Source organism: Macaca fascicularis, chromosome 6 (genome assembly GCF_037993035.2).
Source record: "Macaca fascicularis isolate 582-1 chromosome 6, T2T-MFA8v1.1".
NCBI lineage: Eukaryota > Metazoa > Chordata > Mammalia > Primates > Cercopithecidae > Macaca > Macaca fascicularis.
In genome coordinates, this window is record NC_088380.1 from 32049604 (window position 1) to 32067979 (window position 18376).

Here is an 18376-nt window from a genome sequence, read left to right on the forward strand (position 1 = left end):
TCTAATTTAGAAAATACATCCTTCAACTTGCTGTCCAAAGTCTGTGAATCCCTAGAGATGTCACTTTTCACTGTTGAGTCATTCCTTGACAAATCATTGAGCAAGAGAATCAGATAGTTTGATAATGCATGGCAGCCTTCCATCCCATTCCAGATGGCCACTCTAGGAAAACAGCATATTCATTAATTAGTCCAAAGACAGCTCTCTGTCCACTCAATACAAATACCAACCACCACGACTCAGCTTTCCTCAAAGGCCAACAGTTCTCCAGGCACCTGTGCTTCCTTTCTTTTCCTTAAGAAGTTACAGTGTCCCCGCATTTGGCATGAGTCTCCTACTGGTGATGTGACTGTGATGGTGTAAATTCTTTGCTCCTTTTTTCATGTCTTCCGAGTTAGTTTACTGATTTCCATGGACCACCTTCTCAGTATAGCACAGGGTCCAGGCGCCTCCCTCTACAGAAGATACCAATTTAACCTCAGTGTGTGAAACCCTTTTCTTAAAAAATGCAGGTCCTATTGCAGCATGTTGCTTTTCTTCCTCTTCTGAGTCATTATGCTGAATTTTTTAGACTCAGATTCAGGTTTTGATTCCTTTTTCTTCCACATTACCCAGAATTCACTCTAACAAGCAGCAACACAGAAAAAATTATTCAACGATTTATCTACAAACATAGTGACAGGTCCATATCCGGTTCACATTTAATTACAAGTTGTAGCACCTACTCCTAGGTTTTCAATCCTCTTAACACTGGCTGGGGCACCAGATAGAATTTTCTAATCTCCTAACAATCCTTGGTAACTTCTCTGGTTGGGGAAATGTACTTCCAGAGGGAGATGCTGGTACTGAGGTCACTCCATCTCAGATTTATCACAATGGTTTCCATCTCCTGCAGACACCAGATAGCATCTCAAGGCTTTTACTAGCAACCTACTAGCAATTATTACTAAAAAACAGTAGGTTCTGTATCAATGAACTACTGAATACAGAGAAAAACTACCAAGGATTTTAGATAAATCCTTTCTTCTAAAAATTAAGTATGAGCCTATCTGTTCAAAGACTTTGAATAATCATAAAATTATTCAAAGTATTCGATGTATAAATTCACTTAACTGCTATTTCCCAGTCAATTAGATTTTTATTCTTTATTACCAAAAATACTAAATGCTTTTATTTTAGAGATGTTAAACTGCATTATGATATGCCACCAGCTTATGTGAGGAAAACACACCAAAAGAAAACATTTATTCTAATATAAGAAATTAAATATCATTGTAAGCCACAGCCAATTCCACTTGTAAAAAAACAACAAAAACACTCTTGGTCCCTTTCTCAAAAAATCACAGGTTTTATTAAACATCATCAAAATCTTTACATTAAGAACAAAGGCCAAATAAACAATAAAAAATGTTAACATATATGACTTGTGACTAGACAAACCTGCACTGGACTAAACATTTATTAAGGATGCAAAAAGACCCTATCCTAAAAATATGACTAAAATGGCTTCTAAAATATATTCAGATGTTTGGTCATTAATGCTACATGATAAAACATTTTGTCTGATTTCTTTACAAGAAAACTAGGGGGAATGGCTTTGCTGCCTTCATTGTTCACTGAAGGAATTTCAAGGTTAAAAAAATTCAAACAAAATGTATGGCAAACATCAATAATTTAAGGGCAACTGTTCAGAACCTTTGTGTGATGCATGTAAAATACCTGAGAATTTTAAAACATAAAAATTCCAGGAAGAGCTAACGTATCATCTGTGGCAAAAACTCTTAGTTAAAATGTACCCAGAGGTTCTCTACTTGTCAAATGTTTTCTGTAAGATGTATCAGTAGAAAGGAAGACTTTCTGACCGTTAATATGCAATAGGACCAACTAAGAGAAAGCTCAGTGAGAAGAGTCAAGAGAGTTTCAAATTACTAGCACTGAAGGCTTCACCATGGAGCCCATGGCTTGCAGAGTCAGTGCTTTATTAATTCCCATATTCATAAAAAGAGTTACCACTTCAAAATAATTACAGAACAAGGAAAGGTGTAAATAAATGTAATGAAAATATTCATTGCAAAAATGCTTATTTTGAGCCAAAAGTCAACTACACTAGTTTACTTTTGGTATCTTCCCCTAAACCTTACTATAGGGTTTTTTTGTTTTTTTGGTTTTTTTTTTGGTATTTAAAGTTTGAACTAGGTTGCTCCCGTGTCATGAATGAGTTGATGAACACCTCCAAATTTCCATATGTTGATGTTTTAAGCCCAATGCAGGTAACAATTTACTTTCACAACCCCAAGAATATTCACTGATGGTGAAATAATATTTAATATGTCAAAATAAACAGATACTTCAACTGTTCATCTCACCTTGAGAGCTACAGAATGCCTTCAGGATAATTTGATTTTGGTGTGTAAGGAACTATTTCACCAAAGCACAAGGATTTTTGGTTTTAATAGTTCACTCTCAGCCCCCATGTTGCCACTGTGTAAGATTTCTTTCTCTTCCACTTCTATGGACTTCTCAGGTAGCCTGCTGGCTCATTTTCATTTATTTATATGCAGACATATTTCTTTTCAAACCATAAAGCAATTCCTTCTGCATTCAGTATATGAACTTATAGGCAACAATTCACATTTTTTTAATCAAGTCATTTACATATGAGGGTAATTTTATCAAAATCTGAAAAAGACTTCCATTCGGAGGACCAGAGAATGGAAGCATGGCTTCTAAACAGATGGCAGTTCTCTCTGGAAGAGTGAGAGTTCTACAGAGGGAGGAATGATTATTAGATCATAAAGCATTCACCTTCGCAGGGGTTTAATCAGGATCCCTTTTCTTCCACCAGTTAGGCAAGGAAACTGACTGAGTCCTTTTACCTACCAACCTCAAAACAGAATATAGCATATCACACAGCAAGAGACAAGATCACTTACGCCTCCAGCTGCTTCTCATCTAGCTGAGGGTAGAGGAAGACATTTGTGATATAGCTGAAGAATACAAAACTGTACTGCAACAGATAATTCAGCACTCTTGTTTGCTTTACAAAAAAAAAAAAAAGGCTCAAAGCTTCAGAAAAAGAAAAAGATACTGTATTCAGTGGCCTTAGGGACTGCTACAGGAGGTGGGGGAGAAATCAAGTAAAACAGGATACTCTCTCCACTCCCATCTCCCACTAGTCAATCAGGCAGTTACTCTTTATCTTTTTACAAATAATGGCTCTAAAAGGGTTTTGTATGAAAAAAATACTTTGAAGTTAACCAAAAACACAAGTTCAAAACTACTAACTAGAAGGTCTGGAAGGTACCGTCTAGTTCTTAATGCTCAACAATTTTATGATCTCTTAGATAATCAACTCTGATTTATCACTGAGATCATCAAATGTGGAGCAAACTGTCTAGGATTCTGCTCACTGTTCTGATGATGTCTACCTTAGGATGACATTACGTTGGTTTTGGGGAAACACTGACAAATAGAAAAACCGGGTGATACAGCTTCAAACGGCCCTGAGAGAGAATCAATGGAAGTAAAATATTCATCTAAAAGTACTGACAGTCATAAGATATTTGTCAATTGGTAAAATAACTGTGGACCTGATGAAAACAGCTGGTTACCACTGTAGATGATTACCCTGAAAATATCTGGCAATATTACACCAATAGCAGTTCATCTTAATGCAAAAATAGTTAGCTTTGGATATCACTTAGTAAATTGTGTAGCAATACTTTTAAACTCTGCTAGTCAATATAATAATTAAATGCCAAACTGATTTTTTTTAAAATTCATTATGATGAAATGAACACTAAGAGGAAGCTAAGAGTAAGCTGCTTGAACTTACTGTAACACATGCTACCATCGAAACAAATAAATGGAAGCCTAGAAGTATTCTTCCAAAAGGATGAACACAGCAAACTGCATTACCTGACCGTAGCCTGTGTACTCATTTCCTTTACTGTAATTCTCATGGACTTCATCCAATATCAATTGTGACAAAAGAATCAAGTGAAAAAACAGAATGTGCTGGTTTGGGGGATCTTTAATCACATATAAATTCCACCCATAGGAAAAACAAAAATGCTTATTAGTCAGTCAGTTACATATAGCAGAAATGTTATTCTATTGAGTTCACCCAAAGAAAATATATTATCATTTGGTTCAAATATGAAGTATACACTGATTCTGTTCATTAATGCCTTCAGTTCTCTGCAATATAAATTGCAACATAAATTTGAGTCATCGGTCTAGAAAACATACACTTCAGGAGTCTGCTTGTAGGGCTGCTGGATTATCTCTTTTGTACAAGCACCTATACATGTGCTGCAAACAGGCAGATGCATGAGCAGATGCATGAGAAGGACAGACTTACCTTCATCCAAAGAGAAGAGACTGAACTGAACACTACTAAGTAAGCTTCTCCCCGCCCCAATACCTACAAGCACAACATACACACACATACCAGCGTCAAAACAGACAATGAAAACAAAATCCAAATAATAGAAAACAATTTATAGTTGGTATTCCATTTAGCCTCAAGGTAGTATTTTCTACAGAACATTCTCAATTAAGAAACCCTCAGTACTAGATTTGTGTTAAAGGAAGAAAAGTATGGGCATAACTGTGTCCTCAGAAGTGTCCCCACCTGACAGACATCAGAACGGATGCCAGTTTTCCAGAATCCTTGGCTACTTAGCTCCACTGTTACTTCTCGTCTCATTGTGTTCTTCTGCCGTATTTTTTGGAGTGCTTCCTAGAAAACAATTCATTATGAGTAACACAACTGCTATATAGCAATAGTAAGCCAAACATCAAGCATTAGAAAATAAGTTGGATTCATTTACTACTACCCTTACATTCAGATACTCAAACCTCTTCATACAAAATTACAGTATTTTCTTTAAAATGGAGGCTAGAATGCTCAGAGCTTGGGGTATAATGCAGCCCAGCCTTTCTTGGCAACTAGATAAGAAAAAATCTAAACCAAATCTACCATTCTGGTATTTTTGAAAAAAATATGCCCTTTCATTGATAAAGGAAGCAAAATGTGGTTTGGGATTTGAAATCAGCATGTAAAATTTTTATCATGCATCATGTTAAGTATTTACATCTAAGAAAGACAATCAGTAAATTCTTTTTTTTTTTGAGACAAAGTCTGGCTCTCTCGTCCAGGCTGGATGTGCAGTGGCGCAATCTCAGCTCACTGCAACCTCCACCTCCCAGGTTCACGCCATTCTCCTGCCTCAGCCTCCCGAGTTGCTGGGACTACAGGCACCCGCCACCACGCCCAGCTAATTTTTTGTATTTTTAGTAGAGACGGGATTTCACCGTGTTCGCCAGGATGGTGTCGATCTCCTGACCTCGTGATCTGCCCACCTTGGCCTTCCAAAGTGCTGGGATTACAGGCATGAGCCACCGCGCCCAGCCACACAATCAGCAAATTAACCTGAAACCCACATAATTCTAACAGTTGCCTTCTAACTTGCAAATCCCTTATAAAAACCCTTGCTGTAAGGGCATATTTTATATTAAAAAAGACTACGATCCAAAATGTCATCTGTGAGACATGATCAGGAACTAACTCTTCCCTTTCACGGTCCTTCGAATAATTGTAAAAATAATTGTATATTTGTATGCATGTAATTGAATCAAAATCTCATAGGAATTCATAACAACAGGAACCACCCCCTACCCCCACTATTGATTAAGTTCCTTTTACAGGTCAAATACCACAAGAGGCCCATTAAACGGCGTATTTCAGAAGTTCGTGGAACTACCTTTTTTGTTGAGTGCACCAACGGAGGAACATTTCAGTCAGCCTCTCAACCTTAGTTCCCTCCTTTATAAACAGGCTGACTGGCTTAAATCACAGTAAGTGACAATGCCAGAATTCAAACACTTTTTCCACCTTCAAAGCTTTGCTCTTACACAACCCCAGCAGAATAAAACTTCTGAGACAAAAATCTATGTTGATACTGAAACCATTTTTTCTTGTAATTAAAACTAAAACATAAGTTATCCTGGATTACAGGGATACTACTACCCATTAGTAAGGAAATATGGAATTTGGGATATGAAACCTTACAAAATAAGTTTACCATGCTAAACTGGCAGACCAATGGAAGACAATCTTTTCCAACTTTAAGACCAAGAAATCTGAGTAGGGCCCAATGTTGTATAATGTGCAACCAAATTAAAGATAAAAGGCTGATTCATCAAATTTAAGCTTTAATATCTATAAAAGATATGTTTGATTCCCAATGGTAATAATCCATTAAGAAACTGGCATTTTAGGAGCTGATATAGATAGGATGTTTTGGCACCTCCAAATTTCACATTGAAATATGATACCCAATGTGAGAGATGGGACCTGGTGGGAGGTTTTTGCATCATGGGTGGATCCCTCATGAATAGCTTGGTGCCTTCCCCATGGTAATGAGTTATGTGAGATCTGCTTGTTAAAGAGAGTCTGGGACCTCCCTCCTCCCTCTCTTGCTCCCTCTTCTGTCATATGATGTGCCTGCTCCCCATCCACCTTCTACCATGACTAAAAGCATCCTGAGGACAACCCAGAAGCCAAGCAGATGCTGGTGCCACACTTCTTGTATAGCCTACAGAAACGTGCACCAAATAAACCTCTTTTCTTTATAAATTACCGAGTCTCAGGTATTCCTTTAGAGGAATGCAAAACAGACTAATACAGGGATAAAAAGGCTCCCTTAAATACTAAAAGATTTCTTTAAATCAATTGGTATAATAATGTGGGGAGGAGGGTAAAGCATGATATTTTTTTTAAACATATTTTTCCATCTTGTACCAGAAGTACAGTGTGATACAACGATCGTGAAATACACCTGAACCACATCATCATTAATCACCTAGGAATGGAGTTTGATACAGACCTCCCTCTGTGCCAGCTTCTGTTTATCAGTTTGTTTGACTTTGGGACTATTTGCTAGGAGGTGGCGAAGTTTCACATAACTCTTCCACAGTTTTTGGTACCTAAGGAAAAGGACAGGCAAACATCTCAGGTAAACAGAAGGTAAATCTAAAGTGCAACAAACTCAGTTATTTTAAGAGGCCTCTTCAAATCATACATTACATTCTTTTGATTATTCTTAATGGCAGAAAGCCGTCATTCTAAGGAAGGTTATGACTTTGAGGTTGAGAGTCGGGATGGACAAAAGTCAACTGGAACCTGGTGATTAAGTTGCTTATTACTTATTTTGGTTGGAAATGAGGTGTGACTATATGAATGAATCTCTGGAAAGAATTCCAAAGACACAAAAACACCTCAACCAATGGAATCATCCTGTTTCTCACTGTTACCTCTTGAAAATAACAGATTTTATTTAAATATATACTTTCTGATATTTATTGACAGACCCCTTCTTTAATAGGGAGCCTGTCAGTTGCTGAACTACTTATACCAAATATAAGAGTTGAAGAGTATTAGAATAGAGAACTCCATTTGTGCCAAAACCCAAGCTACATAGCTATATCCATTTTTCTACTGGAGAGGGTAAAAGACTAATGGTGTATACCAATTTGTATTTACCATGACAATATAAGCATATTTGTTGTAGCCAAATAAGTTATAACCTAGACCAGTGTAAAGGATACTGTCAAAGCGTCCTGGAAATGAAGCGAATATGCAGTCCTTTATCAATTCACAGTCCTGCCATCTGAGAGTCCACGAGAGCCTCATCACATTCTACTAACATTTTTCTAACAAGAAGGGATTTTCCAAAGATTTTCTGTCGTATTAAAACTGCTCCTTTCTTGGCCTTAGCTGGGCCTCTCCTTTTTTGAAAACTTTTTTTTTTTTTTTTTTTTTTAAAGAATGGAGGAAAGAAAGAAGTACTTACACAGTGCCTGGTTCACTGCTTCATACTTTTATCCAAAGGGGGAAAAAAAAGAACAAAACCCTTTAGCCTCTTCTAATATATGTCAGCCAGAACTGTATTTATGAATTGAAAATCTCCCATGCCCTTTTCTCCCACTATGAATCCTTTTTTTTAAAAAAAAAATTAAGTCAGGAAGCTGTTTGTGTATTTAGCAAGGTAGGAAATCCAAACAGTCCCAAAGAATCTAATGGTAATATCTCCATTCCCACACATCCTGAATCTTCTCCCAGACAACACTAACATGCCAGTTGGAAAAATCAAAATGTGGAAAGTTACATCAATTCTAAGAGTCAGAAGTCACGGCTCCTACTTCCAACACAACCTTGACTTTGCATGTGATCTTGAACTCTTAAGATGCCCCCAAAAAGAGAACTCTGCATAAATTCGGCAGTGCTAGGAACCAATATGTGCTACTTTCCTCTAGAGGGCACTGAAAAAATAAAAAATAATAATTATTATTATAAGGATGAATAAAGAAAAAGTTCCTTAAAGTTTAAAAACATACAAGGACTTATGTTGATCAAGTTTGCCAAAAATATTCTGTTGAATAATAGTTTCTTGCACTCAAATATGTGGAGAAAATAATTCTTCAGGAGCTACCAAAATTGTTTCATTTGGGTAATCTAAACTGGAAGCATGGCTCATTTCAGGTCTTAATTTTTGAAAAGGAAACATCCACTAAAGGGTATTTCTCTGCTAATTCAGCTGTTAGTAGAAGGTGAAATTGGCTAAGACAAACACTGAGAAATATCTTACTGTGGGTCTCCTGCATAACTCAACTGTGCAGGGCGTATCCCAAAGTGGACGATAATCGGAAAAGTAATCACATCAGGGTTGAACTGTTCACGATCCAGTTGATCGATACGGACAGAGCTTGGTTTCTAGAGAGAAAAATCAAAGCCATTTATTCCCATAAGAAGTCTTTACGTATTGACTTTAACCTAAGTAGGGAAGGAATAAATTGGACTTTTTTCTAGGAAAGCCTTGTCCCCAAAGGGAAAAGGTCATTTAAAACCCTTTAATTACAGCAGCTCTACTATCTAAAAACTACAATGTCATCCCTGTAAATGAGCCTATGCCATTTGGCATAATGAACAATGATTTTGTCCTTTTTTGCAGTCCACATAGAAACCTTTAAAAATTAAACTTTTAAAAGGACACCTAGTCAGATATAACTTTTCCTTAACCTCTCCGAAGGCACAGGGGAAGGATTCCACATCACAGGCAGAGCCTGTTCTGCTTTCATTTCACATTTCAGGATGCATAGACAGATGCCTCTATTTAAGTTTTTCCCCCACTTTTTCTCAGTGGATCTTATGTATTCCTTTAATTCTACATCTTTAAGTTAGATAGTACAGTGGTGCAAAGGCCAAATAGTTAAGCTTCTCTTATTATGTCCATGTAGGACATTTGTGTATTTTAACAGAGAGCCTCATATTTTTTTCTTCATGTCTAATAAAGGAAGAAGTGAATGGCTCATTCCTTCTGGATCATTTGTGAAATGGCTTTCATCTTGAAAGCTTAAATTTATGAAAAGATGGTAAAATCACAGAGAATAGGTTTCAGCAACCTCCTTATAATCATCTCTCAGGACAGTCTCAATTAGAGACTCAATTTTTACTAGCACACCGTAGAGTCTGTGGCTCAGTTGCTTTGGAGGCTGAGGCTGTAAAACTGATTCACACAGAGGCCAATAATCTTCATTCTGTCCCACAACAATGCCCAACAACTAGAGTCTAGAGGGCTGCCTGGTTTCTCTGGGACAGAGGAATTTCAATGCTAAAATCAGGAAATCTCTCAGCAACTGGGACAAGCTGGTCACTCTACCTGCAACTGTGACACCAGCCAGCCATCTGACAAATATTCAACGAGGTGACAAAGGGGATAAACTTGGGTGAATTCATCCACATTACTTAAAACACTCAAACCTTTGGGAGGCCAAGGCAGGTGGATCATGAGGTCAGGAGTTCAAGACCAGCCTGGCCAACACAGTGAAACCCTGTCTCTACTAAAAATACAAAAATTAGTCAGGCATAGTGGCGCACACCTGTAGTCCCAGCTACTCAGGAGGCTGAGGCAGGAGAAGCACTTGAACCCAGGAGGCAGAGGTTGAGGTTGTGGTGAGCTGCGATTGCGCCATTGCACTCCAGCCTGGGCAACAGAGTAAGACTCTGTCTCACAAAAAAAAAAAAAAACCTCAAACTTTTTAAGTGTCATTTAATAGTCAAAATTTCACTACCTTCTTGAAAGTTGGTCTCTGCTCTCAAAATTTGAAAATCGAAAATATTTTATTCACATGTAACCTAATATAAAATTAATTAAATGCCCATCAACAGTAGCAATGTGCTAGGTCAAAGAATTGCTTTCATTATTTTGTACAACAAAACAGCAGGATACATTTTTAGAAGGGGAACTGTGGAATAGAATGCTACTGAATTATTCATGTTTCTGTGATTTTAAACACCATGCCATGGTACCAACAGAGGAAACAGTGATTTAAAATATGTATAGTATCTCTAAATTTATGGCAGGGGTTGGGGGAGCAGGAAATGAAATATATTCTAGACTTTGGCCATACCCTATAACATTTATTATACCATCTTTGTGTAAGAATAAAAAACATTCTCACTAATGACAAAAGTATTCCTTGGAAGATTAATTCTTTTAAGTTCTGTAGCAATAAAGTATTTAGTGTGACCATAATGGCTTGAAAAATTTAATAAATTTTCCAATATTCTTGCCATTAAGCAATCTTTCAAAGCAAGTCCTACAGAGGATGAAACGTAGTGTGGTGTCTCCCTTGTCGTATGAGTAACTTGCACACTTCTCAGTAGGATATTTTCATAATACTGAGTTCTCAGATTTTTTTTTCCTCCTTTAAGCATTATCTTTAGATAAATACTATAAAATAATTAACTTCAACACATTCCTAAGCCTGACACCAAAACTTCCAATATAAATCTTTCATACTGACTAGGTCTGACTTCATGTTTTTAATACTGGCTTTACAGCATCTCAAGTATTAATGGTTAATCATGCCAATAATTTCTACAATTTCTCAATTCCTCAGAGATCTTACTGTTTAGGAAGCACCCCCGGCAAGCCTATCCCAGTGATCTCTCCTAAAATGAGAGTCTTTCCTGATGGGTCCATAGGCTCAACCACTCATCAAAGACTCCCTTCATATGTTAGTGGTCTTTGGGTTTTCACCTGGGCAAGCATCATACATTAGTTTGGTGCAAAAGTAGTTGCGGTTTCTCCCATTACTTGTAATATACCTTCAGGTATATATACCTTAGGTATATAACAACCTAATATATAACGTCCCTAGCACCTGGCTCATATAATAGTCCCTCAACAAATTAGTTGAATGATGATCATGGTGATCATAAACTTCATCTAAGTCACTGGCTCAAAAACAAGCGACGAGAAAATCAAACTGTTTGAGGATTTTTTTTTAACTACAGAAAACTAGGCCTCACTGCCTGGAGCATATAGGGTAGGTATATCCTTAAGCCAGGGTATCCTTAAGTTTTTTTTTTAAACTCTCCAGCTGCTTCTAGATTTCAGGAAAACGTAACTATACCATGGAAGGAAGCCCAGGGTGATCGTGCTCCCGCAGTGTCTACCACAGAACATGGAACTCTCTAAGTGGAACCACCCAGCTGAAACTGGACATCTCCCACCACCATCACCCCATCCTCTGACTCAGCATGAAAAATGACAGAGGGAATATCAATATATACAACTGTTTTAAGAATAAAAATAGAATTCACAGTCTTACTCTGAGAATGTTATTACTTCCATATTTCTTTTAAAGTTAATAATTACGTGGCTTAACAGTATAACAGTAAAAATTATATGAATTTTTGGTTTTAAACAAGTTTTATGTTTAAACATATTTTTATTAAACAACTTTACTTTCTGGATTTGTTTAAAAGAATCCATACTAGCCAGAATGTTTTATTTGCAAATAGCAACATTTTGTTTGTGCAGATGTTACTGTCATGCTACAAAAAGTTGATCCAGAGTTTTTAGTTTATGAATCAAAGCTATTAAGCAATTGGCAGCATTTTAGAAAACAACAGCTTTGTTAAATAGATTATTCCATTTATTTTCATGGAAAATTTTAATTCTCCATTTCTATAAAATTTTATCCTTATGCCAATATGTAACTATTTTATGAAACAGTAACACTATTTTAGAAGGAAAAAAATTGTCTTATATAAAGAAAATGTTATGTCTTTATATAAGAACTAGTTTTCTTTTCATTATCTCCTTTCAATATTTACATTTTTTACTTCTAAAATTGAACATTAAAAGCTAATTTTAAAACAAAAAAATTAGCACCCAAAGAAATGGAAAATATTTATAATAATTATGGTGAAGGATCAATAAAAAAGAATACTACAAAAAGGTTCAGACAAAGGATATTAATAGGCAAGTATCAAAAGAAAACATGAATGGGCAATAAACATTTAGAAATCAAAATAAATACAAAACTGAACTAAGTAGTTTCCCGCCCCACCCCACCCCCATCAAATTCCCTTAGTATAACCAGCATGAAGATATGGTTGCTCTCATACGCTCCCAGAATACAAATTTTACAGCCCTTCTGGAAAGCAATCTGCAACATGCATCAAAAGCCTTAAAAATGTACCTATCTTCAGGTAGAATAAATTTACTAAATTAGGTGAATTTAGTAATTATAAAAAATTTTATAATTTTTTATTAATTTATAATAAAATTTTTATAAATTTTTATTATAATTTATAATAACCACATTACTGTTCTATGGCCACTATATACACAGGCATGCATTCACTCATTCATCCAAATATTCATTCATGCAACAACTATTTATTGAGTGCCTTTTATGTAACAGCCACTGTTCTAGGACCTGAGAACACAGCAATGATGGAAACAGCCAAAGCCTTGCCTTCCTGAAGCTTATAATGCAGTAGAATTATAAAAAATTTAGTAATTCACCTAATTTAGTAATATTTTCTTATTTATGTTTATAGAAAAAATTATCCAAGGACAAGAAGCAGTGAGTACCTAAAACTTTTAAAATGTGCTGTTACTGTTTTCATGAAACATTCAGATCTGGAAAAGAAGGTACTCCAGCCTCTGAATACACAAATACCAGAACATACCGTCCCAGGGTTGGTAACAATCATGCCTTTGCATTCTTCTGCATATTTCTGCCACTCCAGCTCCTCCCACTGAAGCATATTGGCAATCTCCTCCTCGGGCACCAGGGCTTTGCTGCACCTTAACAAGTACAGGAGAATCTGGTGCATGGACAGCACTTCCTTTCCTCCATCTTGGGTGGGAGTGGACAGAAGGGGAAAAATAAGGCTACTCAACTTACAGCAAATCAACAACTGAATAAGGAAAAAACAAGACAACGGAGGAAAAAGAGCACGTACAAAAAGGTAATGTAAAATTTACACTGTTTAACCAGGTGCCAAATAATATGAAAGCCATTTGTTTCATTGATGAACTGTGCTCATAAAGCATCTCATTTACTAAATTGGCAACAACAACATTATAAATGATAAAAGGCTCCATTTGTGAGGTATGAATATTAAAAAGGTGCCTATCTAAATAAATTTAAAACCACCTAACATAAAGAACCATAGTTTATAATATACAGAACCATGTTATGTCTTAAATATTTTATCATTCTTTCTGAGGTAACAGATGAAAGCTCTTTAGAAGTGATGTTACCATCTTAAGGAAATTCTAAGCTTTTGTGAGATATTTATGAATGTCTTCAATAAGCTATTGTTGCATTATGGTCTAATTTTTTGGTGCTAATGTGCTGCACCTGCCATGATGAACAGAGCCTGTGCTAATATCATGGAAGATCATTATGGGGTTAGTACACGGAAAAAATACCAAGTGTTCTGAGGCCTACAGAAGCATATAGCACCAAGTACAGGGGATAAAAATAACAAAGGGCATCATTCAAGTACCTTGGAAAAAGCCAATTAATCTAGTACTTAATGAACCAAAGACATCCACTTCATTTGGGCATTAATGTGGGGTCAGAGGCTTCTGCCTTCTCTTTGGACTTAACTTCTGGACCAACATGGGCAACCATTTGATACCTCTTTTCTTTGCCTACTCCCACCCAAACAAAGGACAAGAGCCCTGAAGAGGACAATCGTTACCCTCTCCCAGGTCATGAGATACGCTATTAACAGTAGTACAGGACCAAACACTTCAGGGAAAAAGAAAGGGACCAAGAACACAAGATGGCAGCAAAGGGATGGCACAAAAGACAGTGTCCTCCTTGGTCAGAGGAATTAGTGTACCCAGTTCGAGTCTGAGGCACTAAACAATTTTAATGCGAATTGCTGTGGGCTAAGAACTTAAACAAGACTGCACGTCTGAGAGAAAAGAGAGTAGGTATCAACATCTCTATGTGAGCTGTGCTCCTCCAACTGAGATGTTACCCTGGAACTAGACCACATTGTTGTTCTACGGCCACTATATATGTAGGCATGCATTCACTCATTCATCCAAATACTCATTCATTCAACAAATATTTATTGAGTGACTTTTACGTAACAGCCACTGTTCTAGGCCCTGAGAACACAGGAATGATGGAAACAGTCAAAGCCTTGCCTTCCTGAAGCTTACACTGCAGTAGAAAGAGACAATAAAAAAGAGCTACATAAAAGATTGGGTTGAGATGAGTGCTATAAAGAAGAATCAAACAGGGCAAGGAACTAGAGTTGTATCTAAAAGGATGGTTAGGAAAGGAATCTTCTGAGAGGTTTCACGTAGGCAAAACTTGAAAGGAGCAAGGGAGGCTACCATGCAGCAGTCTGGAAGAGGAGAAGAAAGAGCAAATGCCCTAAGGTGGAGTGGAACTGTTGTGCCCAGAAACTGCTAAGAAGCCACTGTGGATGATGTGAAGTGAGAAGAATGTGAGAGAGGCAGCAGGGAAGTCAGATCTTACAAAGCTTTACAGCTCATTGAGAGCTCTGGAGTTGACTCTGAGATGGGAGCATGTTTTTCACCATATGTGCCAGGCACTGAGTGGTCCCATGTCAGCACCATTAGGGAAAAAAATGCCACAAGCTCTAGGCGCTCAAGAAGCATATAGGCTAATAATGATAGATCACAATGGTTCCTAAAGGAATCTTTGTAGATAACACTCGGAAAATAAAGTTCTCTCAATCAAAGTTCTAAAGACACTGTGCTTCTAAAAATATATAATAATTGTCCAAGAAATGACAAAGTCACAAAATACATCAACCCACATTACGATATGTTCTATCTACTAATTCACAGCAGTGACATTTTTTTATGCCTCATTACAAAGCAACCGCCTTAAACACAAAAGTCATCATTAATAAGCAAACTTGCATAGTGTTATGGACTCAATGTTTGTGTTCCCCCAAATTTCATATATTAAAATCCTTTTTTTTCTTTCTTTTTGATTCAGGGTCTCTGTCACGCAGGCTGGAGTTCAGTGATGCAATCACGGCTCATCACAGCCTCAACCTCCTGGGCTCAGGCGATCCTCCCATCTCAGCATCCCGCGTAGCTGGAACCCCACCATACCTGGCTACTTTTAAAATTTTTTTGTAGAGACAGGGTCTAATTATGTTGCCCACGCTGTTCTCCAACTCCTGGGATCAAATGACCCTCCCACCTCAGCCTCCCAAGGTGCTAGGATTACGGTGTGAGCCACGGCACCCAGCCATATATTAAAATCTTAACCCCCAGTATAATGATATTAGGAGGTGGGGCCTTTGGAGGTAATTAGGTCATGAAGGTAAAGCCCTCATAAATGGGATTAGAGACCTTATAAGAAGGAACATGAAAGAGCTTGCTTCCTCTCTCTTTTGTCCACCAGGTGAGGATATGAGAAGATGGCTGGCTGTGAAGCAGTAATAGGACCTTCACCAACAACCCAACACGATGACACCCTGATCTCAGACTACCAGCCTCCAGGGCTGTGAGAAATAAGTGTTTGTTGTCTAAGCCACCAGCCTATAGTGTTTTTGTTAGTATAGTTCAAACGAAGAAACATGGATAGGGACATATTTCTCTGAGTCAGTCTCAAAACACATTTCCAGCTAGGCATGGTGGCTCATGCCTGTAATCCCAGCACTTCGGGAGGCTGAGGCAAGCAGACTGCCCTAAGCTCAGGAGTTCAAGGCCAGCCTGGGCAACATGGCAAAACCTCTCTCTACAAAAAATACAAAAATTAGCCAGCATGGTGGCAAGGGCCAGTGGTCCCATCTGTTCAGGAGGCTGAGGTGGGAAGATCACCTGAGCCCTGAAGGTTGAGACTGCAGTGAGCCGTGACTGTGCCACTTCACTCCAACCTGGAGAACAAAGTAAGATCCTGTCTCAAAACATAAAATAAAATAATACAAACATATTCCAATCCACCTGCATGTGACATGTGTTCCTCAATCAGTAATGTTCCTCTCTTTGCTAAGGAGCCCAGCAAACCCCTAATACCCGTCTCTCAGTCTGAGTCCATGATAATCACTAATCTTCTAAGGGGACTGAGGTGAACAGGTGGATGAGAAAATTCTAATGCCAGAATGCGTTGCCTATACACTTCACGTGCATACACACCGAACAGCAGGAATAAAAGAAACCTAGAGAACCTTGGAAAGAATCACCACACTAACTAGGTTCACAAGGAACTAAGGAAAGAGGAAAATAGTTTTTGGCTTATAATGCCTATACTTGGTGAGATTACTGAAGAGTACCAGGGACTTTAAGGACACAATAGGGGTCTAAAATACCGTAAGAAGGAGCAGAATGTTGTTTTGTGTAAGGATTAGAAAAAAGATTCATATTTTCATGGGGGGAGAGGAGCATGATGGAGGGAGTAAATATACACAGGTCCAGGTATATAAAACAGCACTAGAATCTCCACGCATGCATTTACAGTTGCCTGACTCCATGGCACTTCAGATAAAAGGGAAATGGACTGGGGACAGCAAATTTAATGTGAAAAGACTTTTAAAAGAGCTAGTGGGAGAGAGGAATACTTAAGACTACAAACCAAGACTCCCTTAAAGGCTTCAATTCTGTAGAAAATGATTAGCATAGATACTGTCCAATTTAGGAAAGGCATAACTAGATTAAGAAATAAGGCCATTGGCTGGGTGGGGTGGCTCATGCCTGTAATCTCAGCACTTTGGGAGGCCAAGGTGGGTGGATCACCTAAGGTCAGGAGTTCGAGAGCAGCCTGGCCAATATGGCAAAACCCTGTCTCTACTAAAAATACAAAAATCATCCAGTCATGGTGGCGGACTCCTGTAATCCCAGCTACCCAGGAGGCTGAGGGAGGAGAATCGCTTGAACCTGGGAGGCAGAGGTTGCTGTAAGCCGAGACTGTGCCACTGCACTCCAGCCTGGGTGACAGAGTGAGACTCCCTATCAAAAAAAGAAACAAAGAAAGATCACAAGGTGCTTATATGAATGCCAGTTATCCATCTTCTTATTTAGGTGCAACGCTAATGATGAGGCAGGAGTGAGTCACATAGCAGCACAGAAACTAGACATAATTAAAAATACACACATACACACATCAGGTGCAAAGTTAACAACACTGAAGGAGAAACCACAAATCCATGTTGAAATCTGCTAAATATTTTAAATGGCAACTAAGCCTTAAAAGAGATTTTATTTACCACTGTAAAAAAGTAGAAACTCAGGGCAGATAACCTGAGGTGAAAGGTATCTCAAGGAAGGGGGACTGAGACTCTGCTCCCTGTCTGGTTTTGGGGTTCAATTTCCATGGAAAAGTAGGAGGAGATCCATAAATTAGAGACTCCTGCCAGAGCCCGCAGGGCATAAGCTGTATCTCTCACACTCAGCCTGGCAAAAAGACACTCCATAAACATTTGTGGAATGACTTTCTAAAGCAGACTAATAACTTGGCCACTTGCACTCAGGCTGCCATGAATTCACTAATGTTAATGAATTGGCTCTTTTGGTTTGTCTGCTTTGCCACTTGTTTATGTTGGGGATTTATGGAGCCATGTCACTGAGGGCTAGGAAGTAATTTTTATCTTGTTGGCTGAAATAAATAGGACATGATATAAATGAGAAATGAGAGCGGGTAAGCTAAGGTTAGCAGGAATTCCGCCAACTCTGGGACTGGAACCGTGACAACAGCTCATTATTCGGGAAGAACTGGAGTTTGTGTTTCAGGGAATGAATCTGGACAGTCATTAATGAACTGACAGACTTTATAAACTGTTTCTTAGAGACCCAATTCTCTCAGTTTATATTGCTTGATTATTTATATGGTTATTTGGGGAGGGGGATAATTTGTTAGGGAATCTGTATTAAGTATATGGCTGCTTATAAGAGTATTTCTCAACTATATAGTACTCAACTTTAAGAAATACAAAAATATTATCCCCTTTCTCTACACTGACAGTAACTGTATGACTGCATTTCTGTGTCTTCTGGATATTCCCGCCGAG

General features: G+C 37.9%; 1 protein-coding gene across 40 annotated transcripts in view; it reads right to left on the reverse strand.

The window, feature by feature from the left end:
* DROSHA (drosha ribonuclease III) overlaps window positions 1–18376 on the reverse strand; it is a 146070-nt gene that overhangs the window by 70626 nt on the left and 57068 nt on the right. For 26 of the 40 annotated variants that reach the window (XR_012413601.1, XR_012413600.1, XR_012413603.1 and 23 more), the window contains 4 exons: window positions 13055–13224; window positions 8655–8779; window positions 6894–6993; window positions 4637–4744 (listed from right to left, as the gene is read on the reverse strand). Coding sequence is in view for 36 of the 40 variants with exons in the window: in XM_073993238.1 (XP_073849339.1) it covers window positions 4637–4744; window positions 6894–6993; window positions 8655–8779; window positions 13055–13224 (503 nt within the window). In the remaining 4 variants the exon portion in view is untranslated. The remainder of the gene's footprint in view (window positions 1–4636; window positions 4745–6893; window positions 6994–8654; window positions 8780–13054; window positions 13225–18376) is intronic. The other 14 variants (XM_073993231.1, XM_073993234.1, XM_073993222.1 and 11 more) reach the window with 1 other exon arrangement.